The sequence below is a fragment of the Lampetra planeri genome, chromosome 37, assembly GCF_965212315.1.
Source record: "Lampetra planeri chromosome 37, kcLamPlan1.2.h2, whole genome shotgun sequence".
NCBI lineage: Eukaryota > Metazoa > Chordata > Hyperoartia > Petromyzontiformes > Petromyzontidae > Lampetra > Lampetra planeri.
In genome coordinates this window covers 3,284,928-3,312,856 of record NC_136143.1, presented here as the reverse complement: position 1 = coordinate 3,312,856, position 27,929 = coordinate 3,284,928, and the positions used below count along the sequence as shown (strand labels likewise).

Genomic DNA, 27,929 nt, shown 5'->3' with positions numbered 1-27,929 from the left:
CGCGTAGCTCGCCGTGATCGTATAGTGGTTAGTACTCTGCGTTGTGGCCGCAGCAACCTCGGTTCGAATCCGAGTCACGGCATTGTGGTGACAAAGACACGGCAGCGGCCTGCGTTGTTTTATTGTCCTTGTTTATAGTGGTTAGTTTATTTAGCCATGCGTTTGCGGAAAGGTGTGATTTTTTATGTTACTTTTTTATGTAACTGTTTTATGTTGCTTTTTTTTTGTCATAAAATGTAACTGCTGACATCCCCTGACCCACGCTCTGAACTCGTCAACTAGCGCCGCCTCGTGGTCCAGGTCGAGAGGCGACTCCCACCATGCAGTTCACATTTAGCACAGTTGAAGTAAACTCCTTTTATTCTTTACATCGTTGACTTTGCAGGTGACATAAACATTTAAATTACAGTTAATGTTGATGTTGACACTGAACAAGTTCAATATTTGTAGGTTACTAAACGTACCTAGTTAAGAAACCACACAGGCCCCATAGCGTAGAGCGAGTATTCATGACTACATATAGCGCTGCGCCGACCTGTTCTCACTAAGACTATACTTTCAGGGATCATTTCTATAGTTTCCAACTTACGAAATGGGCTCTAAAGTGTCTGGACCAACCAGCCCCGATGAGGAGTTGGAGCTGTGCCTCCTGAGCGCGAAGCCGGCTTGGAGTGCTGCTCACGCAGCCGCTCCTCGCCATTGATGACCGTTCCTGCCGCTCGCAAGGGTGGCGGGAGGGAGGCACAGCAAGCTGAGGGGTTGGTTTCTTTGCGAAATAAAAACAGATATTTGCACTCTAGGCACAGCCAGTATTAGTAGCGCACAATTTTAGATATTACTATTAAATATATTGCAAATGCTGTTCACCTTTAGAGGCGTTCACAGTAATATAATGGCATCCATGGGGCGGTCACACACGTTCCTTCTGAGCGGGCAGGTAGGAACTTGGTTAGACAGCGCATTCGTGCACGACAGACAGACAAATAATCCCTGGTGGGCAGTGTGGAAGCTGTTGTTCCTACCTCCCCACCCAGTTCCTCCCCACCCTCCCCTTTCCAACCAGCCCCACCCCTCCCACCCCCAACTGAATCACCTTAAGGCTGGGAATGTTGAAAGAAACACGAGGCAAAAAGATCCGCTTTTTTCTGTTCAAGGCTTCCATTTTATGAATGGAGCCACCCTCCCCCAGTTCCATTTTGTGAATGAAACATCGCCCGTCTCCTCATTGGCCCGAGTCGCGGCGGTGCCCCCCCCCCCCCACCACTAACCCCCCCCCCACCACTAACCCCCCCGCAGGTATAAACCCCGACCTCCCCAACGACGACGGGCAGACGCCCCTGTTCATGGCAGCCATCACGGGGCAGAGCCAAGCGGTGGAGCAGCTGCTGCATTGTGGGGCCGACCCCAACCGGTGCGTGATGGCTCCACCGCACACGTGGGCATGCTATGCAACACAATGTGGATTTTTGTAGCATCTAGATGTGACCGCATGTTGAGATGCCGTCGATCATAGGTGTTTTTGTGAGTCTTTGGTTATGAGTCAGAAAGTACGAAAAGTGGATTGGATCAACTGAACAGCAATAATGCCTTTTACCCATAAATCCTCATGAATTTAGTTTCAGTGTCCTCCATTTTGATGTTTGTTTGATATTTGTCCAATTAATTGAACAACGAGTTTGGCAAATGGGAGTAAATCAGATACACGGAGGAAACCCACCCACCAATACCCAGAGCTCTCCATAGATAGTTTCAAGATCAATTTCACTACTGTCATCGCCTAACCAGGCTCAACCCTGCTGATGAGATCAGCCCCATTGACGTATCCCCTCGCCGGTGGCGAAGCCGCGATGCCGCCGCTGCGATGAAACCCGCCGGCCCGTCCCCTTCACCCGCAGCCGAAGCGAGGACGGCGCGACTCCAATGCACGCGGCGGCCTTCTCGGGCTGCGTGCCGCTGCTGCTGGCCATGCTGGGCGCCGGCGGGGACCTGCGGCTGCACGACCGCGGCGGGCGCTCGCCGGCGGACTGGGCCGCGGAGGCGGGGCCTCGCAACCAGAGCGTGAGTGAGACGGTGGCGTGCACCCGAGGAACCGCGGCAATCTGGAGCGTCTCCTCCGACTCACGTTGCGGAGCGGCGGCTGCCTTTCACGTGCGCGCGGGGCGGATGCCCGTGCCCTCGTGGGCTCACACAAGGATGAATTTCAGTCGGCTCTGTCTACGGCTGTTGCTGCTGCTCGTCACGTGCCACCTACTCCAGTCTGTGAGTGACTGGGAGAAGATTCTTTGAGAAATTCAGCAACTTTAAAGCCAGGTCTCCTCCGGGAAGCATGTTTGCTTACTTCTGGAAACATGGATATGGGCAGCAACCGCGAGGAACCGTTTTGTCTGGAAACATGGCTCTCGGTGCATGCTGGGATTCAGCCACTGAGCACAGGAGCAGGAAAAGCATTCATCAGCACGTCCGGTATTCCCGCCATTCTTTTAGCGGAAGGCTACCATGAAAGTGCAATGTTTCACTCACAGTTTAACACGTGGGAGGCTTTCGCGACCAGTATCATGCATGATTTAGGTTTTTTGAGTTAGATCCAGTAAATATAAATGTGTCGTTAAACCCGCCACCACCCAACAGCCAATTAGTAAGGTTTGTCACGTAAACAGAACATTCCAATTCGTTACTAGTACAGCACACTGGTGTGTTGGAGAGCAAATCTGAAACATTTACAATCTGAGTACGACGATTTGGCAAGTATGGACCGTCAACGCCTGCACACAATGGCCTACTCATTTCGGATCGTCAACATCCACAGCGAAGCAGGCGGCGCCTGATCGCACGGTTAATATACCGGGGTGGCCTACCGGATTCGAACCGCGGACCTCTGGCAAACCAAGCGGTGAATGTGCCATCGCTGGGCCGCATCACCGTCTGAGCGTGTGTCTGGCAGGTCCTGGAGCTGCTGGGTCACTGCTGGAGCGAGATGCTGCGGCTGGGGAGCCACGCCACTGGGCAGACGCGCCAGAGCGGAGCGCCGCATTCGCCGCGGCACGCCACTCTCGCCATACCCCACTCCCCCCTACGCCGCCTCTTCAGATTCAAGTAACTCCCAAACAACGACAGCAACAACACGAGAGCCGATCGTTAATCTCAGCCGTTACGGTGGCGTTTGTAGAATCTTGCGCGGACATTCAGGAGCTGGTCGGTGGTCACCGAGTGGCAATTTATCGCAGGGGGCAGCAGGAGGAGCAGCAGCTGGGAGCCTTGGACGCACGGAGCCGCTCGTGCCTCCGTCTTGAAAACCTCGGCTATGGGATGGTGAGGCTGTGTGGGATGATGAGGCTGTATGGGACGATGAGGTTGTGTGGGATGATGAAGTTGTGTGGGATGATGAGGTTGTGTGGGATGATGAGGTTGTGTGGGATGGTGAGGTTGTGTGGGATGGTGAGGCTATGTGGGATGGTGAGGCTGTGTGTGAAGGTAACTCTGATCATTTTGCCATTCATGGGTTTTCCACTGGACGTTCACTGTTAGGTTTGCACGGGACCCAAGGGAAGCCTGGGGTACGCGGCGTTCCTTCCCATAATCCCCGAAAACGAGCTGTGCCACGACGAGAACGACCTGCACGTCTCCTACGCCAACGGGCCTCACACGCTCATGGCGGGGTGAGTCACGCTGGCGCCGCCTCAGCGTTGCCTTTGCCGTGCGCGGTTCAAGTAATCGCAGAGGAGGGGATCGCCTGACACGGCCGCTCATCGTTGCAGTTTGGTGTGGAGCGGGACCAAGGTGACCGTCCGGGACGTCCGGCCCGAGGGAGAGAAAGGCAGGGCGAGGCGTGTGGCGGACCTGCTCGTGGCTGAGCAGGAGGCCTACAGGTGGGGACGCAGCCGGGGCGGTGAAGTCCACGGAGACGTTTGATCGACCAATATACGACTACTTTTTTGCGGTTGACGTTTTGGGCCGGAGTGACACGCCTGACGACGTCGACTACGTCGCCAACCGCCGTCCGTTTCCTCCCGTCCAGCGGCACAACGCGGCAACAGAGGCAACGTTTTTTTTTCCACTCGGCTGTTTTTGCTTTGTCCAATCAGTGGAGCGATCGAACCGGGGTAATCGGTCGCGCTCATCGACCCCCTTAGCCGGGTGGTCTCGGCTGGTCGCCACCAGACACAACCGCACGCGTAATAGTTCTGCTGAGTGTGCATGCCGTGCGCGTGTGTCGTGTCTCCAGGGGCCTGTGCTGTCCTGAGCTGCTGCTGCTCATGGGAGTCAGCCTCGTGGATGAACTTCGTTCGCCGAGACTCGTGTTCGAGCGAGTCCGCCTGGGTTCCCTCTACTCCGTGCTGCATGAGAGGGTGGGCTTGTGTGTGTGTACGACCCTCTCGCCCATAGCCTGTGCTCCTCAGTCCGTCCGTCCGTATTATTTACTGAAGATTAAATAAACCCACTGAGGCATTACCTCTCTGTTTTACAAGTGCGGCCTGGGATACAGAGAGCAGCAGCACGTGGTGCTGCACCAGTGGACCATTGCACTCACTTGATGTCGGGGCACACTGCTCTCACGAGCGTCTTTAAAGGACGGTAAAACCTGCGGAACAAAGAGCTCACTTAGATACCAGCATACGCTGTGGAGCGTGAGATTGGAAGCTTGGTTAACTTAGAAACGGCTACAGTCTGGTGCCTCATCATGGCACTTGAGTGATGGCATTGTAATATGGCTCCTCTAAATTTGAATACAACATCAGTGCAATGATGTCACAAGACTGCTATGATAAAAGGTGGCCTTGATATTTAAAGTAAATGTTTTTCTTATGGACAAAGCTTAAGACCCATGTTGGACAACCCAGGACACGTGGAATGAAGGCGCATATCCACAAGATAAAAACTGTTCAATATTTGGGCTGCATCTTTCTCTTCGGCAGTGGTCCTCAACGTTGTTGGTTTGTCGGTCTATCCGCGTGTTGTGTTACCGCAACGTAGCGCGGACGTTCCCGACGCACATTGGAAATTTCTCCTGCACGGTATCCATGCCGCAACCTGCGCCCTCCATGCCACAGCCGTGTTGAGAACCACCGCTTTAAGGCATCGTTCATGCCGTACGTAACCCGCGCATCTTCCTGAGCGGCGTGGCTTTCTCTCTCTCTCTCTCTCCGTGTCCTCTCCTCCCGGCCGCACAGAAGCTGGACTTCCCCGTGCTGTGCTACGAAACGATCCTGCGGCTGCTGCTGCAGGTGTGCACGGCGCTTCGGTTCCTGCACAATCGCGGGGTGCTGCACGCTGGGCTGTCCTCGCACGCCGTGCATCTCGTCTCGCCCGACACCGCGAAGCTCTCCGGCCTCGAGTACGCCATGCGCAGGTGCGGCCTCCCCCCGCGGCAAATTCCTCGATCTCTCTCTCTTCGGACCTGCTACGCTCGGAGTGGGACGGAGCGCCGCTCGCGACCAATCGTTACGCTGGCGACGCACGCGCCCGGTCGTCGTACGCGAGAAACGGTCGCGTTACGTTTGTCTGCGTTGTACATAAAGGGTTCTCGTGACCCCTGCAGTCGTTTGTGATTTCAGCCGCACTGCTCTGACGAATCGTAATTCATACTCAGCGAAGGAACGGTGGTGCAGTGGTTACCACGCTACAGTACGAAACCAGTGACCTGAGTTTTCCTCACTGCGACGGCTAACATCGATGGCGAGCGATATTCTAAACGGTCCGGGCTGCCTCCGACCCCGCCTCCCACCTCACCAGTGCGGTCAACTGCTTTTTGTGTTTAGTTTGTTGTCCTTCCCCGCACCTCCGATTAGCACGGTTGGCTACGTGCGGTGCGAAATAAATTCAACATACACACACACGTAAAAAGACAACCCCGATGACCGGAACGGCGTGGAGAGGCCTTTGTGCAGCAGTGGCTTGACGGAGGGGGTGGGGCGGTAAACACGGGGCGACCGCGCGGGGGCGGTGGCGAGTGCTGAGGCCGTTGCCGTGCGGTTGCAGCGAGCCCGGGGGCCGGGCGCGGCCCGGACGGCTCCTGCCCTCCGCGCTGCACCGCTGGCTGCCGCTGGAGGTGCTCGAGGGCAAGAACATCAGCGCCAAGTCCGACGTCTACAGCTACTGCACCATCGTCTACGAGATATTTTCAGGTCCGAACGTTCTTATTTATTTGCATCAAGGTCCCAGTTTTTTGCAGAGTGAAAGCAAATAAATAAACAGAAATACATGAAAGAGTGCAGCGCTGGAGGTGTGAAACAGTGCAGCGATAGAGGTCGTGGCACACGCCCGATCACGTCCGATCTCACAAGCTAAGCGGGGTTGTGCCTGGATAGCGCTTGGTGGAGCGATCACCATGCATGCCAGGATGTTAGAGGCCGGGGGTATACGTGGTGGACAACAGAGGGCGGTGCAGAATCTCGTGTCTCTTGTTTACTGAGTGAATAAGTGTCTTGAGACTCGTGGAGGCTGTCCTGGGTGAGCGGAATGACTAAATATTGGAGTTGTGCACGGCCACGTTCATCTTTCACGCTGAGACGTTTCACATTGACCCGAGTTTATGGGCAGCATTGTCACCCAGGGACAGACGTCTGCTATGGAACCATTATGGCGAACAATACAACGCTTTATCTGATGGAACGAGCCGTTGAGCACCTGGCATATGGGCCTCGCCGCACTCTCCTGTTTGGATATTTCCTTTCACTTTTGTGTTAGAGCTGTGCGTTTTGTTGAGTGTCAGGTAAAGGATTGTGTGCGCTGGGCATCCATCGCCTGCGGCGTTTACACTTCATCAGGCTCTGTCACAGCAAGGTGTTCACAGGGTGTTCGATGAGCACCCAGTGTCAATTTTTGAAATGCCTTCCACCTGATGCCGTCAGTGTTTATGCATCAGCTCCATCCGTCTGGCCGTCCGTGACGGGGAGGGAAGTCCTGTAGCTCCCGTAGCGATCGCGCAAGATGAACTAATCCTTGTTGCTCCTCTCGGCGACGGCGCGAGCCGGTGCGTGGCGACGGGCAGGGCGCGGCGCTGGCTAAGCTCCCCGTGTCGTCGTCCGCAGACAGCCTGCCCTGGGCCGAGATCGACGATCCATTTGTGAAGAAGCTCCTGATGTCGGGGCAGCAGATGCCTGTGGAGCGGTCCTTGCCGGAACCGTGGCTGGACGTGGTGCACGCGGGGACGATCGTGGCCGCCCGGGAGCGCTCTCTCGCCCTGAGCGAGGTCCACTTCACCCTGCGCGAGGACTTGGCGGTGCGGTCCAGCGGCACCGGGCACGGCGCGCCCACAGCGACACGCGTCTCTTAGAACTCGCCGTCACTTCGCGAGATCGTTTGCCTTCTGCACGTGTATACGGGCACGCGCACTGTGTAGAGCTATAAAAACACACGTTCCATAAGCCTCATTGCTTGGTTTGGTGATAGTTTTGATTTGCACCAAGAGTTACCAATTGTGTGTTTATCTTGCGTCACCAGGAGTGGCACCGCGCGCGGCCACCGCCCGCGTCCCGCCGCTCTCCGCTGAGCTCGCGTCCGCCCGTCGATACCCCACCAGCCGCCGTCTCTCCGTCTGAGGGCGGCTCGCCAACTCTCACCCGGCCTCTCGCCACCGCTTATCGGAGCGACGCGGATGTGGGGATTGCAGCCCGCGACGTCACGGACGCCCCGGGCCCAACGAAGCAAGCCCGTCGTGCCGCTCTTCGGTCTGCTTCGGCCGGGCGAGCGGCCGAGCTGGGGTCAGCGTCCGAGCCTGGCCGACGCGGGGCGAGGGATGCGCGTGTGGAGCCGGGCAGCCAGAAGGGACGACCGGCGCCCAAGCGGTCCGGCAGAACCGGGGAGAAGCCGGAAGGAGATCTGGAGGGAGCGCGCGTTGGACGCGAGGCAAGCGGGGGTCGCCGAAAGTTCCGCGCGTACAACGTGCCGCGTGGCGTGGAGTTTGACGTGAGTTTAGAGTCCAGCTCTTCGCAGGTGGAAGATTCAGCGAAAGAGGAGGCAAGTCTTCGGCAGACGTGGTCGCGCGCCGACGCAAGAGACGGCCGCACGGAAATCCGTTCCATGCGCAGAGACACGGTGAGCCGCCCTGAGGTGAGCTCGGAAGCAGAAGGCGGGTTTCAGTGGACAGCGGCCCAGCGGGGCTGCCCCTACGACGACGAGGACGATGATGCTGGAGAGATCGGGGAGTGTCCGTTCGGAGGGTGCAGGAGCGACGTACGCGATACCACGAGACTTGTGCCGCACGCGCTCGGCACCACCACCGCGATGTTGGAGCGCCGCTTCGAAGCCGGCATCGGTACGCTGGGGGATTTGGTGACCCACGACGGCCGTTACGACACCCATGCGGCCGAGCAACACCACGACACAGAGTCGGAGTGCGAGGGTAAGGCGGATCAAGGGATTCACCAGAGGGCTGCCGGAATGAAACCGAGGCAACAGCAATTTGGAGACACGAGCGGGCGGAAATCATTTCCGGCTGCAGAAATTCACGAAAGCGAACCGAGAAGTTCGGCGGAGCCCAGCTTCGGGCCACCGCTCGGCAGTGCAGCCGATCGCCATCAGGCCACCGGCAACGCTCCGGCTTGTATCGACGAGGTCGACCGTGCCGTGACCGCGCGCTACGAGACGTCACGGAGAGCGGGAACGCAGGTAGCAGGGAAGCTGGAGAGGAAGGGCGACCGTGGGAAGATGGCGGTCACAGTTGACGTCGCTTCGCTGATGGCCGTGGCTCCTCCGCGGCACTACAGGCCTCCTCCGCAAGGTTTGTCCGTCTTGATCGCGCGCACGGTCGTTTGTGTAGTCGGATCGTGATGTGGATCAGAGTAAGCGCCTGGTGTCGGTGGTTTTACTTGGTGCTTGTATGTTCACTGGTGCAGCGGTGCTCGTCAAGCAACCACGGCTCAACCAGTGCGCTCGTGCCGTCACCGCCACGAAGCCTCTTGACTGCCCTGCAGCAGAGCCAGGGGCTCACGCGGAGGTAAGCGATGTGTGCAGAGGCGTACAGAGTTTCATTAGTTGCATTGCCTGTCAACTGCAAATGTTGCTCAAACGGAGAGTTTCCGTGACGTCATTTTAAATGTTTAGCCTGATTTTGGAAAGAATTTCGATTTGTAGATTAGACAAATGAGATGAGAGGGGAGAGGCAGGAGAGTGCGTGGAGGGGAGTAGAGTGAGATGAGAGAGGAGAGGTAGGAGAGTTGAGTGGAGGGGAGTTGAGTGAGATGAGAGGGGAGAGGCAGGAGAGTGCGTGGAGGGGAGTAGAGTGAGGTGAGAGGCAAGAGGTAGGAGAGTGCGTGGAGGGGAGTAGAGTGAGATGAGAGGGGAGAGGTAGGAGAGTGCGTGGAGGGGAGTAGAGTGAGGTGAGAGGCAAGAGGTAGGAGAGTGTGTGGAGGGGAGTAGAGTGAGGTGAGAGGTAGGAGAGTGCATGGAGGGGAGTAGAGTGGGATAAGGGGGAGAGGTAGGAGAGTGTGTGGAGGGGAGTAGAGTGAGGTGAGAGGGGAGAGGTAGGAGAGTGCGTGGAGGGGAGTAGAGTGAGGTGAGAGGGGAGAGGTAGAAGAGTGTGTGGAGGGGAGTAGAGTGAGGTGAGAGGGGAGAGGTAGGAGAGTGTGTGGAGGGGAGTAGAGTGAGGTGAGAGGGGAGAGGTAGGAGAGTGCATGGAGGGGAGTAGAGTGAGGTGAGAGGGGAGAGGTAGGAGAGTGCGTGGAGGGGAGTAGAGTGAGGTGAGAGGGGAGAGGCAGGAGAGTGCGTGGAGGGGAGTAGAGTGAGGTGAGAGGGGAGAGGTAGGAGAGTGCGTGGAGGGGAGTAGAGTGAGGTGAGAGGGGAGAGGCAGGAGAGTGTGTGGAGGGGAGTAGAGTGAGGTGAGAGGGGAGAGGCAGGAGAGTGTGTGGAGGGGAGTAGAGTGAGATGAGAGGGGAGAGGTAGGGGAGCGCGTGGAGGGGAGTAGAGTGAGATGAGAGGGGAGAGGTAGGAGAGTGCGTGGAGGGGAGTAGAGTGAGGTGAGAGGGGAGAGGTAGGAGAGTGTGTGGAGGGGAGTAGAGTGAGGTGAGAGGGGAGAGGTAGGAGAGTGTGTGGAGGGGAGTAGAGTGAGGTGAGAGGGGAGAGGTAGGAGAGTGTGTGGAGGGGAGTAGAGTGAGGTGAGAGGGGAGAGGTAGGGGAGCGCGTGGAGGGGAGTAGAGTGAGGTGAGAGGGGAGAGGTAGGAGAGTGTGTGGAGGGGAGTAGAGTGAGGTGAGAGGGGAGAGGTAGGAGAGTGTGTGGAGGGGAGTAGAGTGAGGTGAGAGGGGAGAGGTAGGAGAGTGTGTGGAGGGGAGTAGAGTGAGGTGAGAGGGGAGAGGTAGGAGAGTGTGTGGAGGGGAGTAGAGTGAGGTGAGAGGGGAGAGGTAGGGGAGCGCGTGGAGGGGAGTAGAGTGAGGTGAGAGGGGAGAGGTAGGAGAGTGTGTGGAGGGGAGTAGAGTGAGGTGAGAGGCAAGAGTTAGGAGAGTGTGTGGAGGGGAGTAGAGTGAGATGAGAGGTGAGAGGGGAGAGGGGAGAGGCGGTAGCGAGTCCACGGTTGATCTTGAAGACGTTGCGGTTGACTTGGAAATCAATGCGGCATCTGATTGGAGGAGGCATGCGAAGCTTGGGACGAGGGTCTCGCGTGGACGGGCGAGCGTGGAGACTCGTGGTGGCGCCGTGGCCCACGTCCTCGTCGTTGCAGGCGCGAGGGACCACGCACGTCTCGGAGTGCGAGCCCAGCTCCCTCGTGGACGAGGTGTACGTGACGACGCAGCGGGGAGAGAGCGTGGAGAGCGACACAGAGAGCGAGGAGGAGATGGCCTGGCCCCGCGGCGATGAAGCGAGCGACGAGGACAACGATGAGTTGGCGCTGACGGAGGAGGAGCCGCGAGACGACTCGCCCGTGAAGCAGCTCTTCCGCAACTTGCGCGACGGGCACCAACACGCCGCGCCAGCCAGGTCTTGCAGGTAAAGCCCACGCTGTACTTACTGTCTGATATCAGCCGGAGTTTCCCGGGGCTGAACTATGGAAAATATTTCCTGCCTGCCCCCCCCCCACCGCCCCACCCCACCGCCTGGTATCGGGGGAGATGTCTCTCGCCCTTGAGCTCTGGCCGTGCGTCGGTCCGTCCGCGCCCCCCGGGTGCAGGTTCATCTTGCCGTGTGATGCCGTGGAGCAGCCTGAGAGGGACACCCAGGGCCCCTCTGCACGCCACGCGTCGGGGGCCCCTCGTAAACCACCGCGCGAACAGGGGGCTCGGTGCACAGGTGGGTTGCGTGTGGTGGTCCGTGTCTGGTGCGTGCGCCACACACAGCTGGTGTTTACCCGTCTGGGATCTTGGAAGATTCGGGGTCACGCAATCAACGCCTTCTGCGTTCTCTTGCATCCCCGAGTCCGAGTGAATTCCGGCTCAAATGAGCATCAAGGCGGTGTTCATCTGCTGCTTACAGCCCTGCAGAGCCAGTGTTGGAAATTCCACATTTTTAGGACAAGCACTGTTGACTTCCCCAGAAAGTGGTAGCTATTTTATCGACCCCGGAGGAATGATGGGCCGAGACAACCACCAACGAACTTACAAGCTTTGGATTGTCAGCCGCTCGCTCAACCGCTGAGCCACCCGGCCGGTTACGGTTCTGAAAGCGACCCTGCCGTGCACATGGCCTCCGTCTGTTTACGGATGGAGGCCTCAACAAGGGCAGCGGTTTGAGTAAAACCTTTGGGCAGCTCTGCTCCACATCTTGCAGGTTCTTTGTTAACAGCAACTGCAGCTTTGGAAGTGTTCAAAACCACTGCAGATGCTGATAACCTCAACGTATCGAGGACCCCGACTCGACAGGTGGACGTTACCGCGAGTGTTACTGCGAAGCTCGCGCCGAGAGCCCCGTTGCGTGGTTACGAGGAGTCAAAATCTCCGACGGGTTTTCGTTTTGTACCGCGTGCTGCCGTGAAGCTGGAGACCGCGAAAACCTACGGCCATTCTGACGCCCAGCAGGCAGAGCGGAGAGGGACGCAGGCGGGGAGGCGGGGACCGTCTTCCCACGCGCGCCGAAATCGGGCAAGGAGGAGAAGCCAGGGGGCTCCGCAACCGCGTCGGTAAACACCAGAGGAGGCGCGGGGGAGACGGCGGCGTCCGAGCAGGGCCGCGCAAACTCGGCCCCGTGGGCCTCCGGAACGGGCGAAAAGGGATCCGGGCCGCCCGCCGGCAGCGTGGGGGAGAGCAGCGCGCGGCGGTTTGAGGTGTGGGAGGATGAGGAGGAGCCGGAGGTGCGTCAGGAGGCGAGCCCGCAGCTGGACGACAGCTTCGTGACCAAGAGGCGCGGGCGGAACACGCCCGGCGTCGTGGCGCAGGCCGGCGTCTCCGTGAGTAGCTACGGGCCCAGGGTGCTTGGAGCCGGGCAGGGGCCCCGCATTGCAGCCGCGTGGCGCCCCGCGGTGGGCGCGCAGTAGCCCCCTCTTGACGGGTGGATGAATCGTCACGATTGAAGGTCGCGATTCAATTCGCGTTAGAATATGTTCGACGAATGTTCTCGTTTGTATTGTTTCTTGTTTACTCTGTTTCATTTGAACACTTTTCTTCACTCCATCAGCCAAAATGTATTACTTGTGTATCCAATTCATGCATTGGTAAAATAATAGATTTTCTCCGCACACGTGAATTGATGCGTGCATTAAGAGCGTACGAATCGATTGTAAACAATGCATCGTTACAGGCTTAGAAAACAGGCATCGCGGTTGCACTCGTCGCTGCGCAGTGTGCACATTCACTCAGCTGGCAAGGACACGGGGCGAGTCGTTCGTTTTTATTCCAGAGAGTTGCTGTGCACGAGAGGGAGGGGACGATGATCGATGAGTCCGAGTATTTCACCCCTGAACTCGACGCGAGGTTACGTCGCGCCCAGTTTCTCCACCGCCTGCAGAGCCCCGTCGCCAGCGTGGAGGTGAGAGGGCCCACGCATTTTGCATGATCCCTGCGCTTGTTTTATCTGGGCCACCCCTCCGCCTTGTTAACCGAGAGACCTCCGAGAGCCGACTGCACGATTCCTCGAGACAGTTGACTCGGTGTGACACAGCCGAGGCGTTCGCTCTGTGGGTCGGTGACGCGCGTGTGTTGGGAATTTCACCGGTGATCGCGCGAACACATCCGCAGGATTTGGACAGCCCCCAGCTGCGGCGCCAGGGCCTGGTCCGCCCCATGGCGAAGGGCGCGCAGCTCCGGGAACTTCAACAGGAGAATGCCGACGGCGCTGCTGCTCTGCACTGCGCAGGTAGATTTCGCCTCTTCGTGCACTTTGACTTCTTCACCTGCGATTTTCCTTGGAACATGAATTGATTGGAACATTAATTTGAACCGGCAGCAAGAGCAGAGATGATGCCTGAATCTTGTTTTCTGACCGAATGTTCAGAAGAGGAGGATGAGGAGAGCGAGGGGTCATCGTCAGATGAGGCCGGGACACCACGACCTTCTCTCTCGCCCAGCTCAAGGTCGTCATTAGGGGTGTAGCGATGAATCGGTTTTCGTTTTTAAAGAAATTATTCATTCTTTAATTAATTTGTGACCCGAATCTTGGCAATTCATCGAACCGTGTTGGGAAGTGAATGCTTACAGGCGTAGTAGTTAGCATGTGGAGAACGACTGTAGCATCAAAAACGACTGTGGTGGCATCGTGAGCATTCGCAAGCAGCAACTGTATTATCACTACACTTATGTCGAACACCGTATCTGTGCATGTATGTTGAACGTCTTTCGTACTGTACGTAGCCAGCCATGCTAATCGGAGGTGCAAAACCGTGGGGAATAATTGGGCATTACACGAGAACCTCGCGCGTTGAGTAAGGATTAAGGAAAGCAATGGAAGCGACTGTGGGGTCGATGTCCAAGTATTGAGTTGAACACAGATTTAGACGAGGCTTTGTGCCTGTCATGGACTGCACGTCTTGCCGCCCCCAGGTCGCTGTCCGACACGGGCGAGCTGTCCCTCATCGTGCGTGACGCCACGCGGAGCCAGGCCCGCGGCCTCTGCTTGTCGCCCGGTGTGCCGAGCCCGTCTTGCCGAGCCGCCGAGAGCACCCCCAAGCAGCCCGGTGAGAGCCGCGGCGTGAGTGGGACGCCCGCCGCCGCCGCCGCCTCCTCCAGCAGCAGCAGGCCCCGGCGGAGCAAACCGTCCATGTTTGTCTCTTTCCCAGCTTTGCGAATCACCGCGTGTTGGAGAGTGGCCCGTGGAAGGATGCATCACAGAGCTACTTCTGAGATCCCTCAGAAGTAGTTCTGTGACCTCGTATGCGCACTAAAGGAGGCAATGCCCCACACATCCTGCTACAGCGAGATGTCCGGCACGTGGCGAGGGATCGAATTTTACAATTAAGTGAAATTTTTGTTATTTATTATAAAGTAAATTTTTTTTGTGAAGTTATTAATGACCAGGCTGAGACCACCTACACTTAAGAAGCTGGTGGATCATGGACAGGTGAAACTCGGATTTGAATTCTAAATCTCAGTAATGCCAGCTCAGGATGTGACCCCCCCCCCCCCCCCCCACCTGAGCCATCTGCCCACCTTCACTCGATCGTAGCTTTCATCCTGCGTTCCTTTGCGAGTGCACCGTCACCTGTTATCGCCGCTTAGTCTGGTTGGTCCATTTCTCAGGTTTTACCACCTCCTGTGAATAAGACATACTTGGTGTAATTAATACACATCGCCGTGTTTGTTTAAGGTTTCATTAAGGCAAATAAGGACGGTTGAAGATCGTGTTGAGTTAGGGTCACCCCTTTGGCCTGCAGCCAGCAGCGACGCAGCGGCGAGCGGCCGGGAAGCGCTGGAGGACACGTCGGTGTGGAGGAGCTTCGGCGACGAGCCGCCCGACAGTTTCACCACGCCGGCCACCGCCTCCACGCGCCGGGCTCCGCCAACCATGCCAGTCGTGTGCAGCAGCGACAGCAGCGGCGGTGGCAAGGACTGGAACACACCGCGATCGGTCAGTTCTGGGATCGGTGCGGCTGCGGCAAGCGATCGCTGTCGGAGTCAGGTGCCGGCACTTGGCAGCAGAAGTCATCTTAACGTTTCTGCATTTTGTGAAAAATATTGTTGGGCGATTTTTTTTGTGTGAAGTTAATTCTCCGCGCAGACTGCCCGGTCCGGGAGGAGCCGGATGACGCCTGCAGAATCGGACAAGGTGGACGCGGGGGCCACGCTGCTTCCTCCCTCGGAGCCTCGTGCAGGTGCGAGGCTTTCACCGCCGCGGGCCGTGTTGGCGCACGGTGCCGCTCTGGACGAATCTCACCCCCCCAGTCGAACCGAGACCACGAAACGCGACAACTCGTGGAGTCGCCGCCGGGGGGCCGAATGGTCACACGTTTAGCACGTAGCGTTCAAAAGAACGTCCCCATCGTTTGTTATGTTCTGACGTGCACAAGCCTGTCCCTCACCGCCTTAGGCCATCAACTTGCGCCCAGTGACATCGCCCGCTCGCACGGCCCCCTCGCGTTGCCCGTACCGTCTCGTCGGCGGCACGTGGTGTCCCCTAAAATACACGACCTGAACACCGAGCGGCTCCAGTAGATTTGTGCCTAGGCCGTGCGTCCCGCGCTGTAACATTAACATCATGTCCTCCGCAGCCCACGGCGCTGCCGGGCGTCTGCACCGGGACCGTCCGGGGGGTAGCCCCTCCCCCGCTGCCCCCGCTGCGGACGGGCTTCCCCGCGGGGGCCCGCGCGCGTTGCCGGCTGCGGCCCACGGTGGGGGGCGTGAGGCCGAGGTGGAGCAGCAGGCCGAGGAGGGGTACGAGACGGCGCACTGGGCCGAGGGTTTCCCCGGCCGCGCGCCGGCGCCGTCCTTCATGTACGACACGTGCAAGGAGACCCCAGGCGAGTTCTACTCGTCCCCCGCTCGTCACCCGCTCGACCCCCACGCCCACTCACCCCCGCGCCCACTCACCCCCGCGCCCACTCACCCCCGCGCCCACTCACCCCCGCGCCCACTCACCCCCACGCCTGCCCCGCCCGCACAAAACGGGACATCGCGTACCGCTTGAGTCTGTGTTTTGCACGTTTTCGAAATGAAAGTTTTGCATTTGCGACGAGCTCACTCCCGCACCGTCCCCGTGCTTGACTCGTGGGAGTCTGTGCGATGCAGGGTCGTTCGCCAGGACATGCCAGTGGGGATCGACCGACGACGATGACAATGGAAGCGAGATGAAGCCGGCGTCGGCTCCAGGCGAACGAGCAGAGGGGACGACCAGGGTCCCGGCATCTGATACCGACGGTGCCGCTGGCGGTGGCAGCGGAGGCGGTGGAGAAGGTGGAGAAGACGGAGAAGACGGAGACGGTGTCGACGAGACCGCGGGCGAGATGTTGACGGCCAACGCGCCGGACGAGCGCGACGTCGAGGGCGGCGCGTCCGGCTCCCAGCCCAGCGACAGCCGCAGCTCGGCGGACGAGATGAACTCGGCCTTCCTGAGCCTGGACACGACGGCGGCGATGGCGAGGGAGAGCACCTGGAAAGAGGAGGTGGAGTCGGAGGAAGAGGCGGTTGGCCAAGGGGCGGAGGAGGTCCTCTCCCACTGGCCGGCAGGAGATGCAGCGGAGGCTTCCTCGCGCGCCAAGCAGCCGCACACGGTCTCCCCGAGCCACACGGCTGCTGCTGCTGGTGGAGGAGGAGGCCACGATGGCGACGACCATAGGCCTGAGCGGGCGTGGCCTGTGGTGGTCACCGAGGAGGGCATCAGGTACCGGCGCACACGCCACCAATGACTCTTACGCAATCAGCAGGCCGCCTTCCATTGTGATACTGCGTTGGCAGTGGTGCACAAGCACAAGTAACTCAGACTCGGCACGTTCGTCAATAGCACTGCACTGAAGAGGAAACACGGAGAGGAGGTGACGTATGTCGCAATGGCCCGTCTTCGTGGCGGAGACATTTGATCCTGCATATTTGTCCAGAACGTCGCCTGTCGTTTATTCTCTCCTCTTCAGGGCCCTGTTGTTGACGAACGTGCGTAGTTTCAGTTCGACGCGCGTGGTTGTTCTGCGTTGGTGTCGTGCGATCACCGTGTCCGCGCGCGTTGGTTGATCCGCGCGCTCCGTCTTGTTGAACGGACCAGGGCTGGCGGCGCGTCCCCCGCGACGGCTGTGACCAGAGCCCCACAAGAGGCACAGCAGGACAGGGACAGCCTCGAGGAGGACAGCGGCTCGGGGTGAGCGTCTGCGAGATTCGTGGCGTAGTGCGCTTGCGAGCAGACAAGACTCACAGCCTATAACAATACGTTTTACCATTTCTGGAAAAAAAACAGCTGTGTTAAGATGTTAAAACACCAAACAGAAACCTTTTTTTAAGGAATCCTGTCTGCATCAACCACACGTACTTATGGTGAACATGCAAATAGAAACCATGCTCTGATAATAATATATGCATTACCTTTGAAACTGATTGGTCCACACCAGAGGCAGCTTTCTTTAGAGCCTAGTCTCAAAGTGCTCGACCAGAGAACGCCAAGAGGCGAACGGCACAAACACAATGCACCATCAGGGCATTGAGAGCTCGGGGTGAGCAGCTACAATATGGGACCTTTCTTGCCAGTACCAGCCTCACAGCCTCTTGCCCGCTTTGCTACGCGCCCTCCACATTGAGGGTGCCAAATGGTGGGATGCGCAGCGGGCAGTTCTTGTGCGACGCCTCGATTTGTCTCGGCGGCGCTCCCATCACCCGCGCGTGACTGGCGAGGACGCGGTTTGCTCCTGCGGTCGTCGTGTTTAGCGGCGAGGAGGAGAGGGAGGAGGAGAGGGAGTTCGCGGAGAGGGGCGAGAAAGAGGCGCTACCTGCCAGTGGCGATCCGCCCGCCTCGAAGGCAGCGGACGCGTCGCTATTGCCGCACTTCACCACTGCCGGTACCAGCTGTGTCCATTCCCGTGTGTGGGAACCGTCCACGCAATCCACATTCCCACCCACCACTGCACACACACCCCGCACACAGACTAAGATCCCCCAAATAGCCGAAACAGACTGTTGGCAAGTGCTGTTAGCGAGCACCTATGGCACACGAGGGGGGTGGGTGGCAAGCACCACGCCCGGACGCCTTTAGTGGCAATGTTTACACGTCATTTGCGGCCAAGTCGACCTAGGGGAGGCCCAGGGCTGGTTCATATAATCGTCACTGGTGTTGGTGGCCATGAGCAGGAATCTAACTCGGGTCGCTGGCTTCGTAGCGCAGCACGTAAACTGCTACACTATAGCCTCCCCCACCGCACACCCACCCACCCACCACCCACGCGCACCCACCACACACCCACCCACTGCACACACACCCACCCACCCACCCACCACACACCCATCCACTGCACACACTTTTTGAATGAAGGACAGTACAGACTTCACTGAAAATCATAGCAGTACCTGGTTGTGTGGCTCAATTGAGGACCCTATTAATACACAGTGATCGAAAACACCCAATTGCACACCTTGCCCCTTCCCCATTACTCAGCGCACGGTGCACACCGCGCGCTCTGCCTTCTCACGCTCCCCCTGAGCAGGTAGCATCAGCTCGGAGCCGGCACGGGTGGAGACTCCCATCCAGGGGGCCCAGACTCCACGCCAGACTTAAAGGTAGTGGCACTGCTCCGCACATCCTCACACAGGCTCCTTACACGCAGCCCATCCTGGGGAGATCGAGAAACGTGGAGACGGGCCAGGTAGACCTGGAGGATGGGTGGACCTGGAGACGGGGAGACTGGGAGACATGCAGAAATTCTACAGGAACTGACAACGATTCTAGTGAACTGAAGGCAGTTGTAAAACTGAACGTTTAAAAGTGTCGTGCCCGACGAACATTAAACGTGAAAAAAGCTCCCATGAATGTTTCATGAACATCTTTTATTCAAAAAATAGACGCAACTTTTGCAAATCGGCACTATATTTAGAGCTGACGTTTAAAAATAATTTTTTCAGAAATAAAGTTTGGCATTTCGAGACGTTTTATATTCGTCAAAACATCAGCTGATCGTGTTTGCGTGCGGTAACAAATCTCGTGCACCGTGCCCTGTCGTCCCCAGCGCGAGGGGTCCGGACCAGGCTGCCCGCACCGACTGTGAAATGACCGCGCCAGGGCCCTGACCTCCCCCCCCACCATCCCCTCACCCACTCATCCACTCACCCACTCACCCCACCTCCCGTCCACAAATCGCCAAGCGACAAGGGTTGCCACCTCTGAGGAACTATCAAATTGGGACACATCGTCCGAAGATGTGTTCCAATTTTTGACGCGTCCCAAACATGTCGGTCCTGTAACGCTTTGTGGGGAAAGTCGTCAGTGCTCGTCTTTTGGACACGCTCGCTCGCCCCCTCCAAAGGAATGCAGAGTTTACACGACTGGCCCAGGGCTGTAAATAGACGAGGTGGTGAGGAAGAATCTCGCAGTCGGCGAGGGGCGCACGCAGGGGACATGAATCGACTGGAGTTGGTTTATTGCTACTCAACTCACGACTAAGACCCCGCGAGACTCGTAACATCCCGGGAAGAATCGCAGACTTCCCAGGACTCTCCTGGGGAAAACCAGGACAGGGTGGCAACCCTCGTAGCAATGGCACCTCGGCGCTGAAAAGCAACGTTGAAAATTATAACGTTACAAACAGCGACATAAAACGTTCGCATGTGGTTGAGTTGCAGAACCGTAGTCTTGAGTTACAAAATATTGGAATGGTGACCCTGGCCGAGGTTATTATGATGCAAATAAAATGTGTATTTCGCCGGCGTAAAAATTATGGCGGCGGAGCTAAACGTTCCATGAATATCGTAGGGGCAGTAGCAGCAGCTGGGGGGGGTTAGGCCAGGCGGTGTGGGAGGAGGACGCAGGGGGCTTTAGTGCCCTCTGTCAGCCGTGCCCTCTGTGCCCGTCCGAGAGAATCCATCCCACGACTGTTCTCTCCGAAACCGCCGTCGCCTCGTGTGGCAATGTTGTGTTTACGTTTGTATGCTTCACGAGTATGAAATAAAGAAGTTGTTGTTTGACTTCGGCAAAACAACGTTGCGTTTATCTCCTTCACTCAACCCCCACCCTTACTGTACGTGTACAGCACAGGCATTTTTGGCAATCCACTGCTGGATGATGGCCTCCTCACGCGATGCTGCGGGTCCTTGGGGGTTATTTCACCATACTTCACCACATTGGCCAGTACAGGTTTAGAAGTACAGTACAACAGACACCAGCTGTATGTATGGTGGTCGCCCAGCTGAACACTATCCGGGCGCAACATTGCTTAGCTTCCCAGGTCGACTGGAGCTGTAGGCTCCGTGTCTCGCAGTTGCGTTGAATAGCACTGCGTGCAGCATGATCGTGAAATAAATTGCCACAGTCGTTGGGGGTGGAACGATTGATTGATTTAAAGCTTTCGTGACTGCAGGGATTCATATTCTTGGATCTTTCGGTAAAGTCACGTAGAAGGGAAATAATAAAATAATGAAAATAAAACATAATAAAATGCTCACGACGTTATTTTATTACTTCCCTTCTACGTGTCTTTACGGAAAGATCCAAGAATATGATTGACTCCGCAGCCATTCAGCGAATTGCGATGATTCGGAGTCACGATTCAGTCTAAGAGCCCTCAACGTTACGTGCCGCTAGTGACCGCAGACTCGACGTACAGAACGGCGATCGAAAGGAACTGCGATACCCGCGATTCGATGCACGAATCGATGCGTCATTTCCACCCCTGATAAATATGCAGTCGATATTTACAATGCTCTGCGTGCACCGCAACCCTGCTGCTTTTTGATAACGCATCACAGCAATGTGAACAGCCAAAGCTCTTCAAATATTTATAACGCGTATACACGTAAAAAAAATGCAATCATGCATAGTTAATAGGGGGATACTGTAAACATGTTGCAATGTTGCTTTCAGCGTCCGGCAGAGGGCTCCGCAATGCCCGCAGGGTGGCTGACGGGGGGAGTACCCGCGTCTCACCCGCTCCGAGTTCCCGCGTCGGCAGCATTCGGCTCCGTGCCCTTTGGCGTGGCTTGGGAGGGAGACGGCTGCCACCGTGGGGTTGGCACGGCAAGGTGGTCCACGCCCACCGGAGGAGGGCAGGGCCCAGACGGGGCACTCTGGCACCGTGCCCGTGTTGCTCGGCGAATCCGAACTCGACGCCTTCGTGGGGGAATGACGACGCCTCTCGGCAAACGAGGTGGATTTGAAAACGATCCGTGTTTTGGCGCGTCCGTGCGGTTGGCATGGCGTCGTCCAAATGTGCGTCTGCGTTACACATCCGGCCCCTGCCTACTCCTTCAGAGATGAATGCGTGTGGTTAAAAGGCTTGAACATCCCACAAAGAGCCCCTCGATATTTTCTACACTTGGAAGGGTTTTTTGTATCCTGGCGAGTTTAGCTTGGCACTGCAGTCGCCCACGTCCGTGTCCCAGATCCTCGCTCAGGGCGCAGGTGTTCGGTAGCTACGCGCATCTGTGTCTCGGAGGGCGCCTGCAGCAGAGCCCCGCGAATAGCGACGACCCCACGTGGGTCGCGGGACGGCACGGCTGGCGGGTGGCCCGGCTGGACCGGCGCGGCGAGCGTCACACGGCCGTGATCTTCCGAGACGAGTCCCTGCGGGAGTCGAGCAGGCGGCGCAGGATGGTGGACCGCGGGGCGTGGGGCGGCACGCAGCGAAGGAGCGCCGCCTCCCTCACGCAGAGGGACAGCACCTGCGGCGGGCACACCGCGCCGGTCAGCCACGCTCACCGCCCCCCCCCCCTCGCCCCCTGTCCCCGCGATCGTTGTCCCCCTCGTCGCGCGCGCCACCCCCCGCGGGACGCGGCGGCGGCGATGGGGGGCCTCACCTGGCCGCTGCGGCTGACGCCGAGGATGCCGTGGGTGTGGGGGTCCGGCACGGAGGCGAACACGGTGTGCGTGCCGATGCGCTGGCAGCAGAGCACGGCCGCCGTGTCCGCGTCCGCCACGAACAGCAGCCCGTACTTGCTGAGCACCAGCACCAGACCCTGCCGGCACAGCACCTGGGGGTGGGGGGGGGAGCAGTGGGGGCTGTTTCAATCGCTGGGAGGTACGAGTTGGTCTCGGCTGAGCGATCGTGCAGGGCTTTATGCAGTATCACCGATGATTGTCTGCGTGTGTTTTTTTTGGCCCAGGCAGAAACCGACGCTAAAATGGATCGTCCTTTTCGGTCGAAGCGACGACGTCACTCGCCATGACCGTGCTCGCCTCCGCACGAGCGACGTCACCCCGCGACAATCGCTCGCCAATGAAATCCTCACGAAGACTTCCAGCGCGTGGTGGAAAGCACCACGCGATCGGCACGCGCGTGAGCGAGCGCACGAGCTCTCCCGTTCAATGTGGAAGCGCAGGCGAGCGCGTGGCGGAGGCGCGCGGCGCCGGGCACCTGCACGCTGACGGGGAAGTCGCGCGCCTCGGTGAGCGGGAAGAGCAGGCTGTCCGAGTGGCTCGTGAGCGCCGAGTTCCCCTGGCGGTGCGGCCCCAGCTCCACCACGTGCACCTGTTCACGCGCACGCACGCGCGCACACGCTCGTGACTGTCGCGCACGCTCGTGACTGTCGCGCACGACGCGCATTTGCAGGTCTTCGTGTGAATCCACTGCTGGATGAGGTCCTCACTCCCCCCCCACCCGAGGTGATTTGACCGCACGCTGGTCGGTGAGGATTGATGGAGGCGGGCAGCATAGACGCCGGAGCATAGTACAGCACAACAATGGACTTTGCTGCGTCATCCAGCAGCAGATTGACCGTGGCTGATGATCATGATGATGACGGTGGTGGTGCTCGGCTATCCGGGCTCACGCCCGGTGATTGGAACCGCGGGCGACATCGCGAGCGATATTCGCCAATGGCGTTGCTTTTACGAGCGCGCGAGGGCGGCCGGTGGTAGGCGCGGGCGGGCGGGGGGCGGGGGGGGCCCGGGTTGGCACCGCGAGCGTCGGGGGAGACGGCGGATGCCGAGAGAAGGGAGCGGCCACCTTGCCCTTGTGGCCGGCGCCGCGGCGCTGGGCGGCGACGAGCAGCACGGAGGGCCCGGGGTTGGCGGAGAGCGCCAGCTCGGCGAGCGCCACGGCCTGCGCCTCGATCACCTGGTCGAGGCGCGTGTGGCGCGAGTAGAGCTGCGTGAGGCCCTGGACGCAGCCCGTCTGCGGCACAGAGTCGCAGAGTTGCTCTCAGCCCGCGGAGTGTGTGGCCCGTGGGTCAGAGTAACACGTGGGTGTACTAGATTTGAAGCTTTGGTGACTGCAAGGATTCATACTCTTAGGTTTTGCTATCTTTGGTAAAGTCACGTAGGTAAAAAAATAATAGAAATAAAATAATAAATCACGACGTTTCGGAGGCAACACAAGTCTCCGTATCAAGTGATACAGTACATTTAGAGACTTGTGTTGCCTCCGAAACGTCGTGATTTTTTATTTATTTACCTACGAGACTTTACCGAAAAAAAAACCTAAGAAGACGTGGGTGTACGTCGAACCGCTTCCGCACCGTGCGTAGACAGCCGCGCTAATCGGAGGTGTAACTCGACATCGTTTGGCAGGACTCTCCCGAAAGGCAGTCATGAGGCTCAGTGAGGCTTTCCTGGGTAAACGAGCGTCCTCATCACAACACTTTGGACCCAGGGGTAAAACTGCTGTCAGAGCAATACGACTCCTCCCCCTGTTGAAAAATGACCCCGCAAACACCCGGAGGGGGGGGGGTCAGAGTGCTTTGTTTCTACGCTGTTCTAACCAAACGATTCCACTCCGACCGCCCCCGGGGTTCAGAATGACGGTCGGCGTTCCGATCCTCTGTGGGGGTGGGGGGGTTGAACGCAGATCCATCCGCCGCGTCTCCTCCCCACGCTCCCCGCGGCCGCTCACCCGGTCGAGGTAGAGCCCGGTGAGCGCCAGCCACTGACCCGCCGGGTCTCCCCGGTAGCCCACGAGCTCGGCGCCGCGCAGCTTGGCGTGCCGCGAGAAAACCTCCTCGGGCTCCACCTCTCCTGGCGGCGCGGGCGACACACGGGACGGGTCACGGCACAGGCGCACGCACGGCGCGGGTGGCGCGCCGCTCTGTGTGTGTGCGTGTGCTGGACGGTTCACCGAGTGTACAACAAGACAGCACACGCTGTGCCAGATAGTACGCTACGTGGGCTGGGTAGCATGCTGTGCCGGATTGCGAGTACGCTGCGATGGATGTGTTGGCTAATCAGTGTTGGCTAGTACGCTATACGTACGAATAGTAATAATTACATGTATATAGCGCTCTTCATCAAGGATCTCAAAGCGCTGTGCAGAACACAGCAGCAGCAGACACCCAGCATAAAAATAGGCGGAAGCGTATAAATAGGTTTTAAGGTGCATTAAAAAAATGTCCACAAACTCAGAGATCCTGATATCTCGTGGAGTACCCCGTGTGTGCTGGCTAGTCCTCTGTGCCAGCGTGGCCGGTGGCCCGTGGCGGTACTCACGCTGCACGGCCCAGTGCAGCACGGCGGCGTCGGTGACCAGGCAGAGCGTGTCGCGGTCCAGCCAGACCCAGAACTCCACGCCCTGCATCACGCGGCACTGGCTCACCAGCCGCTCGCTCTCCACGTCGAACACCTGCACGAGTGTACCTGCTGCGGTGCCCGCGTCGCACGACAGACAGCAAGTGGCGGTGATGTCACCACGGCGCTTGTGCCATGCTCGATGCACCTTGAGGCCACGCCTGCGCACACCTGCGCACACCTGAGACGTTCGCTCCGACACTTTCACACGCTGCACGCAGGAGGTTTTTGCCGAACGGAATGGAAATGGGGTCGTGTATTTTGGTCACGTGTAACAAAGCCGACGGGAGGCAGCAGCGGTGTCGTGGTTAGCGTACCGCGCTGTGCACCTGGCAACCTAAGTTCAATAACCATCCACGGCTAGCATCGTTTGCCAAGTGGCATCTGAACTGGTCCTGTGGCCCACTGCCCGTTCACCGGCCGGCCTGCTCAAGTTGCCATTGCACGGCGACAACTTCATCCAACAGGAGATCGACAACACAGCTGCCTCTTTCTTTTAATGCCATAAATGTTGGGATCTCGGACAAAGTTAATCATTGCCGCAGAATCTCACAACAAATATGAAGCTGGCAGTAAATCGCATCGCGGTCGCCGACCAGACCAGCGCAGAGGGCAATGTTCTTGTTTGCGCTGTCATCGAGCGCGAGAAGACCATCAATGATTTATCCAACAATTATTAATCCACTTGAACCGCAGAGAGTTGCCGATCGCGAGCGTGGCGGCGGCGGTGGCGGCGGTGTCGGTGTGGGCGCGCGGGGGGCACCTCTGAGCGCGACGAGGGGCCGGCACGGGTTGGCCACGGCCGAGTCCACGTGGCCCACGGGCCAACTGCGGCGCTCGGCCGGCCGGCGCGGGTCCACGAGGGAGACGCGCGAGCGGTGGGGGGCCGCTGCGTCCGTGTGGCGGGCGCACACCGTGCCGTCGACTCCCAGCGAGACACGCGCGCAGCTCACCTGCTCCGACGGGATGCCCAGCTCGGTCAGCTGTGGTGATCAGGGGTTTAGGGTCAAAGGGGGGGGAAGAGGCCACGGGGTCATTCAGTGGCTAACCTGCTCCGACGGGATGCCCAGCTCCGTCAGCTGTGGTGATCAGGGGTTTAGGGTCAAGGGGGAGAGGTCACAGGTCATTCAGTGGCTAACCTGCTCCGATGGGATGCCCAGCTCGGTCAGCTGTGGTGATCAGGGGTTTAGGGTCAAAGGGGAGGGAGAGGCCACGGGGTCATTCAGTGGCTAACCTGCTCCGACGGGATGCCCAGCTCCGTCAGCTGTGGTAATCAGGGGTTTAGGGTCAAGGGGGAGAGGTCACAGGTCATTCAGTGGCTAACCTGCTCCGATGGGATGCCCAGCTCGGTCAGCTGTGGTGATCAGGGGTTTAGGGTCAAAGGGGGGGGAAAGGTCACGGGTCATTCAGTGGCTCCCCTGCTCCGACGGGATGCCCAGCTCGGTCAGCTGCAGTGATCAGGGGTTTAGGGTCAAGGGGGGGAGAAGTCACGGGTCGTTCAGTGGCTAACCACGCAAGCGTCGTCGTCGTGTGTTTAATGCCATTGTAGTTGTTTTTTAAGGGTAGAGCGCACGTCCCTCCAATAACACGTCTCCACCCCCCACGCCTCCCCAACCACGTCCTACGATTCTATCGTCTTACAAAATGTTGACGCCACTTTGGCGTCATCAGACGAAGCGTCGATCTGGAATTCTCGCAGAGCAGCGAGTCAACACGGCGTGCGAGAGAGAATGGTTTACAGGCGAGCTCACACAACTACTTCTGGGATGCTTTTAAATAATATTTTTAGAGTGCACTTCCCCACACGCCCAGCACGAGAGAGATGATCATCGCAGAACGATCAAAGTGATGATATTTTTAGTTCCCAAAGTGGAAAGCTAAATTTAACCTGATGGGGTTGTTATTTTTTTTGCACAGTCATTGCTGCCCAGGCTTAAACCGTCATCAACCTCGCTGCGTTTGCCAATCCAGTTTAATCACCTGTGGGATTGATACCCAGACTCAAACCCAGGTACCCCCACAGACCTCCCGGCCACCCCTCGGTGCGCGAGGTCGTCAACGCGTCCCGTTACCTGCACCAGTTGGAGCACGCTGATGGGTGAGCTGGTCTCCGGCTCACCTGCCATGGGACCACATGGCTGCAACCCACACCCTCGCCACCCTCGCCTCCATCCTCACGTCGCCAGTCTCCCTCGGTCGGAACTCTTCGACGCCGCTGTGCCCCCTACAGCCGCCTAGGAATCTTGCAGAGATCGCAGAATTCCACGCGTTCGACTCTGTTTTTTGTCCCCCCCCCCCACATACAGGGAGGGTCACGGAAGACGCGCGGCGCACAGAGCTGGTGCTCCGGGCGGGATCCAGACCGGCCCGGCCCGGCCGAGACACCGACTTCTGGCGCAGAGGCCGGCCGCCGACTCAACAAGCGCCTTGACCCCCCGTGTCCGCAGGTGTCTCCCGGCTTCAGGTTGAGCCTCAGCGTGCCACGTCCGCCTCCCCCCACCCACCCCAGGTGGTGCCGCGGATGTCACAGCGCGCCCGCGCGGGTCGCCGTTCCCAGGTGAGCGGCTCGACTCGGGCTACGGCAGCCCGAGCGCGACTTTGGCAGTGAAGGTCACGGGGAGAGGGGCCGCGTGGGCGCGCACGGGAGGAGGGGAGGACGGTCACGGTCCACGCGGGGCCAAAGTGCAGCGCGTCGTCGACTCCGACTCCGACGGAGAAGCGAAACCTCCAAACTGGCAGCGTCTCCGCTCGCATCGGCGGCGGAGTTGTCGCTGCCCACCTCCTCGCCCGAGCGCCGCCCTCGATCCGCCCGTGTCACGGCCACACGCCCTGCCCGCTGCTGCTGCCGCTGCTGCCGCTCTTACCCCCGGCGCCCCGCGCTTGGAAACTTGCGCGGCTGATGGGCAGGTGACGTAGAGAGGAGTCGAGCTCGGTTATCGGCTACGACTGGCGATGGGGATTCCTTTAAAAAAACAACTGCGGCTGCGGCGGCGCGGTAAACATCCCACCCAGCGGGTTCCTCCTCCTCCTCCTCTCCACCCCCCCCCACTGCCGCCCGGGGCCACGCGGCTCCGACGCGCCGACACCTGCCTGGCTGCCTGCCTCTCCCGCGCGTCTTAAGGATGCTCCAGCGGACACGGAGGCCAGGGCCAGGCTGTGCGAGACTCGGGGCATGCCGGGGGCTTTGTCACTCTGCCTCGTGACCCGTTCAGACAGCAGGCGCGCTATGTGGCGCGTGTTGCCACGTGGCGTGCAATGTGCCACGTGGTGTACTATGTGGTGCGAATTGCCACGTGGTTGTACAATGTGGTGCGTGTTGCCACGTGGTGTACTGTGGTGCGTGGTGCCACGTGTTTGCCGGGCTGACTCCGTGATGTGGCTGTGTGCACGTTTAAGCGACGCCTCCTTAAGAGGAGGGGGAGACTTTTGTAAAGTTTTTTTCACGAGAAATAGA

General features: G+C 58.7%; 4 protein-coding genes and 2 non-coding genes across 6 annotated transcripts in view; 4 read left to right on the top strand and 2 right to left on the bottom strand.

Moving 5' to 3' along the window:
• The window catches only part of LOC144730918 (alpha-1,3-galactosyltransferase 2-like), a 138,220-nt gene that overhangs the window by 20,847 nt on the left and 89,444 nt on the right, over positions 1-27,929 (bottom strand). The gene's annotated exons all lie outside the window — the stretch shown is intronic.
• On the top strand, positions 11-82 carry TRNAH-GUG (transfer RNA histidin (anticodon GUG)). The gene has a single exon. It is a non-coding gene; the product is annotated as a tRNA-His (tRNA).
• On the top strand, positions 547-760 carry LOC144731091 (small nucleolar RNA U3). The gene has a single exon (XR_013587898.1). It is a non-coding gene; the product is annotated as a small nucleolar RNA U3 (small nucleolar RNA).
• Positions 593-16,126, top strand: TEX14 (testis expressed 14, intercellular bridge forming factor). Its single transcript, XM_078611595.1, has 23 exons — positions 593-671; positions 1,297-1,411; positions 1,896-2,058; positions 3,187-3,309; positions 3,526-3,656; positions 3,756-3,866; positions 4,223-4,346; positions 5,169-5,347; positions 5,977-6,122; positions 7,029-7,219; positions 7,441-8,719; positions 8,835-8,935; positions 10,653-10,918; positions 11,100-11,218; positions 11,944-12,311; positions 12,761-12,889; positions 13,099-13,216; positions 13,355-13,433; positions 13,900-14,033; positions 14,730-14,923; positions 15,074-15,167; positions 15,564-15,825; positions 16,081-16,126. Exons 1-23 carry the CDS (start codon positions 593-595, stop codon positions 16,124-16,126), a joined length of 4,551 nt encoding a protein of 1,516 aa, XP_078467721.1.
• On the top strand, positions 15,937-19,961 carry LOC144730917 (uncharacterized). The gene is made up of 5 exons (XM_078611772.1): positions 15,937-16,672; positions 17,048-17,140; positions 17,701-17,831; positions 18,474-18,546; positions 18,993-19,961. The coding sequence occupies exons 1-4, from the start codon at positions 16,140-16,142 to the stop codon at positions 18,542-18,544; spliced, it is 828 nt and encodes a 275-aa protein (XP_078467898.1). The 5' UTR covers positions 15,937-16,139; the 3' UTR covers positions 18,545-18,546; positions 18,993-19,961.
• LOC144730916 (clathrin heavy chain 2-like) lies at positions 18,795-27,462 on the bottom strand. The gene is made up of 8 exons (XM_078611771.1): positions 26,548-27,462; positions 25,239-25,458; positions 24,398-24,547; positions 23,808-23,929; positions 22,923-23,090; positions 22,332-22,445; positions 21,775-21,948; positions 18,795-21,639 (listed from the first exon to the last, which is right to left on the bottom strand). Exons 1-8 carry the CDS (start codon positions 26,599-26,601, stop codon positions 21,511-21,513), a joined length of 1,131 nt encoding a protein of 376 aa, XP_078467897.1. The 5' UTR covers positions 26,602-27,462; the 3' UTR covers positions 18,795-21,510.

What these genes read in the sequence shown, in the direction of transcription:
- TEX14 (XM_078611595.1), top strand. Translation starts at nt 593, where the DNA reads ATGGGCTCTAAAGTGTCTGGACCAACCAGCCCCGATGAGGAGTTGGAG. An exon ending in TGTGGGGCCGACCCCAACCG is followed by an intron (nt 1,412 to 1,895) that starts GTGCGTGATGGC and finishes CTTCACCCGCAG; the next exon opens with CCGAAGCGAGGACGGCGCGA. An exon ending in CTACAGGCCTCCTCCGCAAG is followed by an intron (nt 8,720 to 8,834) that starts GTTTGTCCGTCT and finishes TCACTGGTGCAG; the next exon opens with CGGTGCTCGTCAAGCAACCA.
- LOC144730917 (XM_078611772.1), top strand. Translation starts at nt 16,140, where the DNA reads ATGAAGCCGGCGTCGGCTCCAGGCGAACGAGCAGAGGGGACGACCAGG. An exon ending in GTCACCGAGGAGGGCATCAG is followed by an intron (nt 16,673 to 17,047) that starts GTACCGGCGCAC and finishes TGAACGGACCAG; the next exon opens with GGCTGGCGGCGCGTCCCCCG. An exon ending in GAGGAGGACAGCGGCTCGGG is followed by an intron (nt 17,141 to 17,700) that starts GTGAGCGTCTGC and finishes CGTCGTGTTTAG; the next exon opens with CGGCGAGGAGGAGAGGGAGG.
- LOC144730916 (XM_078611771.1), bottom strand. Translation starts at nt 26,601, where the DNA reads ATGGCAGGTGAGCCGGAGACCAGCTCACCCATCAGCGTGCTCCAACTG. An exon ending in CCGGGCTCTACCTCGACCGG is followed by an intron (nt 23,091 to 23,807) that starts GTGAGCGGCCGC and finishes TCTGTGCCGCAG; the next exon opens with ACGGGCTGCGTCCAGGGCCT. An exon ending in ACTTCCCCGTCAGCGTGCAG is followed by an intron (nt 21,949 to 22,331) that starts GTGCCCGGCGCC and finishes CCCCACCCCCAG; the next exon opens with GTGCTGTGCCGGCAGGGTCT.